Source organism: Ipomoea triloba, chromosome 13 (assembly GCF_003576645.1).
Source record: "Ipomoea triloba cultivar NCNSP0323 chromosome 13, ASM357664v1".
Taxonomy (NCBI): Eukaryota; Viridiplantae; Streptophyta; class Magnoliopsida; order Solanales; family Convolvulaceae; genus Ipomoea; species Ipomoea triloba.
In genome coordinates, this window is record NC_044928.1 from 21,339,198 (window position 1) to 21,346,153 (window position 6,956).

At 34.0% G+C, this 6,956-nt stretch overlaps 1 protein-coding gene across 2 annotated transcripts; it reads left to right on the top strand.

The window, feature by feature from the left end:
• Positions 1-1,293: 1,293 nt before the first annotated feature.
• LOC116001645 (protein DETOXIFICATION 54-like) lies at positions 1,294-6,495 on the top strand. Of its 2 annotated transcripts, none has more exons than XM_031241539.1 (4): positions 1,294-1,410; positions 1,572-1,676; positions 2,115-2,987; positions 5,730-6,495. In XM_031241539.1, the coding sequence occupies exons 2-4, from the start codon at positions 1,623-1,625 to the stop codon at positions 6,291-6,293; spliced, it is 1,491 nt and encodes a 496-aa protein (XP_031097399.1). In that variant the 5' UTR covers positions 1,294-1,410; positions 1,572-1,622; the 3' UTR covers positions 6,294-6,495. The 2 variants fall into 2 exon arrangements, with proteins under 2 accessions (XP_031097399.1, XP_031097401.1); XM_031241541.1 differs by having other exon boundaries at positions 1,381-1,429.
• The last annotated feature ends 461 nt before the right edge of the window (positions 6,496-6,956 follow it).

The window sequence follows — 6,956 nt, forward strand, 5'->3', positions numbered from 1 at the left end:
TAATATTGTCAGGCTATCAAACGTTGCCGTTCTGCATGGGCGGGAAATTTTCACCTACTTTATTTTGCTTTATTATATATAGAGATAGAGATTATATATAGAGATATAGAGATTATATATAGAGATTGGAATGCTAATGCTAACCTGTGTAATGTGATCAATTTGAACTGATGGATTTTTTAAACAACGCATTGAATACAATTTAGCAGAATAATTATATGTCCAAAACGCAGTGTTTTCACTTGTCGGGAATATTTTCCTGATTTTATTTACTAAAATGGTTCTGCTTTATTATAGTAGAAGAAGATTAGTATAGCTTGTTGGCTTAATAATTTTAAATATTGAATAATAAGTTTGTTTCTTGATAAATTATTTATTGATAGAGATTTTAAATAATTTCATTACAAAAAAAAAATCAAATAGATAAGCAAAAGGATGATGCCAATGAAAATTTGTTAGATGTTAATAATTAATCTTCATAAAAAAGATCAAGGTGATTGTGTGGCTTGAAAAATTGATAGTGTACACAACAATGATAAGTATCACTGTGACGATGAAAATAATATTGGTTACAATGATGAACTGAATGATTCGTTTTTGTTTGACATATATGAGATTCGTTTTTATTTGACATATATGATCTAAGAAACTATGATCCCTTGATTCTAGATTAATAAATATTCGTGTGAAAAGGGGTCCAACTTCAAATATCGCACATGACTTCTATTTTTATTGGGACAACTCTGGTGCTAACCTTTCGGGACGCCTCTGTTATTATGAGCCTGTACTAGTAGCGACGTATTTGATTCTATGACAATAATTATACCACGGCACAACAGTTATTTATTTTTCACTTTATCAACCTATTTTTTCAATAGATGCTACATTGTAACAAGTTTTTTTTTTTTTTTGAAACATTGTAACAAGTTAATAATATTTAAAAAACAGAAAAAAGAAAAAAAAAGAAAAAAAAGAAGGAAAGATGGGATACACTCATACACCTCTTAGATTGGATTAACGTAAGCCTTTAATTTCATAAATATTACAGGTCGCGATATTAAATAAACAGTTGTCCTATTCTCAAATGACCATTCAACTTCGAGCGTTCTTTTCCCACTGTGGCACAGCCTTCTTTGCTAACAGTGGCCGCCATTATAGCAAAAGTTCGTACTCTCTCAATCTCTGTCAGTAGATACTCTGGGAACCTATATGTATTGACACAGCATGTCTTTATCATCATATATATGATATATCATAATCAGTTATCCACAAAAAGCTAACGCATTTTATAGTGTTTTTCTTTGTGTGTATACATCATTATATAACCTTCTTGACTTGTTCACCATCTCAGAATAAAATTCTCATTTTGGTGAAAGTGAGCATTTGGGAAAGGGAAAGATAGAGCCCAGGGTATATCATTAACTAACTGGTTTATCTTTTGCCTTTGCATCTTCTCTCCTTTTTATTTATATTTTATATATACTGCACTAATGGTTGGTTTCTACCCTTTCATGATTGATTCTCCTATACTAGCTTCATTTTCTTTGGTTGTTCTTGGAAAATATTTGCAGCTTTGAAGATAGTTCATCTCTGAGAACGAGTTTCAACTCTAAATTACTTCAATGGCTGAAAAAGATGAGGAGTTTCTGTCCCATAAACTCCCCTCACCTTCTCAGGTATTTTTTTTCTCTTTTTAAATTTATGTGCACATATTGTTGGGCAGAGGCCGGGTCAAGTCATGTGATTAGAAAACTGTTGGGCCGAGGTCAGTAAAGAGTCAAATCTAACAGTGAGGTTTTAAAGGATAGTTAGGCAAAGACAGATAAAAGGTCATGTTCATCATTTTGTCTGAAAATTGTTGGGCCGGCCAGGGCTATGTCCAGCACCCTAACTCTGCCTCTAGAAGATTGTTGGGTGAGGTGGTTAAAAGGTTAAAGGTCAAGTTCAGCACCTTTACCCTAGGAGATTGTTAGGCGGAGAGGGCTTTTGAAAATATAGTATAATATAAGAAAATAAAGTTATGTTTTCGCTACTAACTATAGTTTTTTGGCGGAACGGTAAGAGTTTGATCCTAATAAATATAAATATTTTGTCATATTTTGGTGTATTATTAGGTTGTGGAGGAATTGAAGGAGCTATGGGGGATGGCTTTGCCAATAACAGCAATGAATTGCCTAGTGTATGTTCGAGCCTTCGTGTCTGTTCTGTTCTTGGGAAGGCTTGGGAGCCTGGAATTAGCCGGCGGGGCACTATCCATTGGCTTCACAAACATCACCGGCTACTCAGTTCTGGTGGGCTTAGCCTCGGGGCTAGAGCCAGTGTGCAGCCAAGCCTACGGCAGCAAGAACTGGGACTTACTGCGCCTCTCTCTCCACCGCATGATCTGCATACTTTTGGTAGCCATAGTGCCCATCAGTCTCCTCTGGCTCAATCTGGAGCCAATCATGGTGTTCATGGGCCAGGACAAGGAGATCACATCAATGGCCGCCACTTATTGCCTATATTCCCTCCCGGATCTTTTGACCAACACGCTGTTACAGCCGCTGAGGGTTTATTTAAGGTCTCAGGGGGTTACTAAGCCGCAAATGTGGTGTACTTTTGTGGCGGTGGTGTTTCACGTGCCGTTGAATTTTGTGTTGGTGGTGGGGATGGGGATGGGGGTTCCTGGGGTGGCTGTGGCGGCGGTTTTAACTAATCTGCAGATGTTGGTGCTTATGATGGGGTATGTGTGGGTTTGTGGGCGGTGGGAGTGGAAATGGGGGTGTGGGGGGATTGGTGGGGTTATTGGGGTTGGGCCGTTGCTTAGACTAGCGGTGCCGAGCTGTGTGGGGATCTGTCTAGAGTGGTGGTGGTATGAAATCGTGACGGTTCTTGCAGGTTATTTGCCTAATCCAAGGCTGGCTGTTGCGGCCACGGGGATTATTATTCAAACCACTAGCCTCATGTACACTGTTCCGATGGCCTTGGCTGGTTGTGTCTCTGCCCGGGTAAGTTCATCCTAATTACTTTCTTCTTCTCATTTCATTTGTCTGGTTTGATTAAGGAAATTAAATTTATTTTAAATTCATTTTTTTTATAATATTAAATTCAGTAGTCCCTGCCAAAGACCTTCTGTCTAGCGGCATCCAATTTACACTCTCAGATAGAAGGGAATGGGTTCCTCACACACTACTATATAGTGTAGTTACACTGTTGTTACCATTCTAAATAGATGGTTACATGATCAAACTCATATGACAGTAGAACAAATATTACCTTGAAAGAATTAAGTAAAAAAAAAAAGAGTTTAGTAGTTCCTCTGACTTATTTTACTTATCATGTTTATTATTTATGGGTTAAATTAACTCTTTGCCAAATTTTAATTATTTTTAAATTTAATTTTTTATATTTAATAATATTTTTATTGTTGTTTCTAACTATATAAATTTTATATATTAATATTAAATTTAATATTATGAAAAAATTAAATTAAAAAATGAAGTGCTCCCTCCATCTCATTTAATTCAATTTTTAATAATATTAAGTTTAATATTAGTATACAAAATTTATATATTTAAAAACTACACTAAAACACCATTAAACAAAAAAGATGTAAAAAGCACTAAAGAAAATAAATAAAAAAAAAGAGTTAGTTTGACCAATGAATAGTGTGTAAGACAGATAAAATGAGATAGAAATAATGTTAAATATTAAAAAATTAAATTTAAAAATAATTAAGAAGTACTAAATAAAATAAGAAAAGAAAAGAAAGTTAATTTGATTTGTAAAGCTGGTAAAGTTGAACAAAATGAGTATTAATTAAAATACTGCATGCCAGTGAAGCCTTTGTGGCTGGCTAATGCCACATTTCCTTTTTTGCAGCAATTAAATTTAAAAATAATTAAGAAATACTAAATAAAATAAGAAAAAAAAAAAGAAAGTTAATTTGATTGGTAAGGAAGATAAAATAGAATAGAGTGAGTATTAATTGAAATACTACATGTAGGGAAGTCTTTTTAGCTAGTCAAGGCTACTTTTCTTTTTTGCAGTAATTAAATTTAAAGCTAATTAAGAAATACTAACTAAAATAAGAAAAAAAAAAGTTAATTTGATTGGTGAGGCAGGTAAAGTATAACAGAGTGAGTATTAATTAAAATACTGCATGCTAGTGAAGCATTTGTGGCTGGCCAATGCTACATTTCCTTTTTGCAGCTTTTTGGAATGTCTATAGCTTATCCTACATAGATATTCTTCTTATTTTATTGTTAAGTTATTTGTTATCCTAGTAGGTCTGTTGGCCATATAATCTCCTTGACTCAAAGATGGCGGCCACGCAAATGCTTCTCACTTGGTTCAATAATTTTATGTTTTCCCAGTTTCTACAATCTTTGGGTAGCTTCTCAGTTTTTTTGCTTGTTTTTCCCACAACAATATGGCCTAGGTAAATCACTTTTTGACTTTTAACTTTTAACTCTTTAATTATTTGGCTAAGCCAAACAAAACAGTTATTGTGCTTTGTAAATAATCTTTGATTCCCCACTTCTATTCTCAAGTGTAGGATTTGTTCTCATTTTTGAACATTCTATTTTAATTTACATTTGTTTACTTTATTTTAAATTTTATGAAAATATAGTGAAAAATAAATTTCTATTAATTGTTCTTTAATTTTAATTATTATTATCATTTGAAAATAATTATTAGAAGATATTTTTTTAAAATTTATATGTAATTATTAAGAATTAATAAAGTATTATTATAATAAAATAAATTTATGTAACCAAAAGTCTATATATGTTAATAAATTTCATTGAACTTTTTTTTTTTACAAATAACTTATTACCTGATTAAACCAATTAATACAATTAACTAACAGCTAACATAATTCACTAATTTCTAACCGTTTTCATTCTATCCCATTGGGCATAGTGCACAATATATTAAAGTCCGCATTTGATTGCATCATACTTCCACTTATTATAGCCATATATTTATGCTTAGATCCATACATGAGGGATATGGGACAAATGTCCACCCATCTACATTCCATTACCTCTATAATCTATATCGTGCCCAACTTCCATTTCATTACCATGCTTCACTTTCATCATGCCTAAATATCTTCATTGGTTTGCACATAAATTATCTTATTATGTAGTATTATATATATTGCATAACAGAATCAATTACTTCAGCATATTGAAATTAGTTATGGCAGCATTATTTTAGTTTTGTTTTTTTTTTTTCTAAACAAAGAAGAACTAAAATATTATTAGCTCAAAATAGAAATAAAACTATGCAGCATTAGTTTAGTTAGGACTTGAATAATATGAACTGTGTTTGTGTATACTTTGCTGTAAAAGAGGGTTAGTTTGTACATTATAATATTTGGAGTTTGAATTTTAAACCGTTAATACCCAATTTAGTCAGTGATTATAATGGATTTTTTTAGTTTTGTTTTAAATGACTTTGTATACTTAATTAGGTCATAGACTTTGAAAGTTTTATCTACTTGAGTCTTCTGTTTATGATGACTATCAGAATCATCAAGGATTAAATTGAGAAATTCATCATAGTTAATGACTAAATTGAGTAAAATCACTATAGTTGATGACTAAATTAGGTAAGATCATTATAGTCAATGAGTAAGACAATTATTAAGGTCTTAATTAAGCACAAAAAGTCTCCAAAAAAACCACTATAGTACTAAAATTGTGTATTAACTCAATTTTAAATGTATATATTGATTTCAGGTGGGAAATGAGCTCGGAGCTGGGAAACCATACAAAGCCAAGCTAGCTGCAATGGTTGCTTTGGCATGTGCATATGTAATAGGATTCATGAATGTGATATGGACAGTGATCTTTAGGGAGAAATGGGCAGGCCTCTTTACAAAAGATGAGATGCTTAAAGCTCTGGCTGCATCAGTCCTGCCAATAATTGGCTTGTGTGAGCTTGGCAACTGCCCACAAACCACTGGCTGTGGGATCCTCCGTGGCACCGCCAGGCCAGCCGTGGGCGCCCGCATCAACCTCGGCTCGTTCTACTTTGTGGGAACCCCAGTGGCGGTAGGCTTGGCATTCTGGCTCAAACTTGGCTTTGGAGGCCTCTGGTTTGGCCTCCTGTCAGCGCAGGCTGCCTGCGCCATTTCCATCATTTACGCGGTGCTCTGCTGCACCGATTGGGAAGCCGAGGCCTTGAAGGCGAAGAAGCTCACCGTGGTGGAAATGGGGCAATGCGCCGTCGAGATCAAGCACGAAGAGAGCAAAGGGTTATTGGTTTCGGATTGCAGCAACACCCTTGATGATGTTCTGTAGAGAAAATTGAGACAGTATGCTCAGTTAGGGACCCTCTATTTTGTTTGAGTTTTGATTTGAAACAACTTGTCATTTGTGCCAGTTGAGCTTTCTGTTGCAAAGGTAAAAGAAAGATATCGTGGTGGCCCATGCAGATGTTTTATGTTACAATCGCTCTACATGTTTCTACATATTAACCGATTTTTATTGGTGAGATGGATTTGATTGAGCGAGATCAATATAAAAGTGTAATACATATATTGACAAATGTAATATTCCCTCAAGGGGTGAGCAAGATCCGTCCGTTAGACTGAAATGAAGGGTCCCAACCCGCTTTGGCCCAGAGTACATTCGGGTAGGGTGAGGTATTTTCAAACCTGACCCGCACGAATATTCGAAAATATTAGGGTTAGGTTTAGATGCACTGCGTACGACAAATTAGAGAAAATAAACAAAAAATTAGTTTGACCAATGAATAGTGTGTAAGACACATAAAATGAGAAAGAAAAATTATTAAATATTAAAAAATTAAATTTAAAAATAATTAAAAAATACTAAATAAAATAAGACAAAAAATGAAAGTTAATTTGATTGGTGAGGAAGGTAAAATGGAACAAAGTGAATATTAATTAAAATACTGCATGCTAGTGAAACCTTTGTGGCTAGCCAATGCCACCTTTCCGT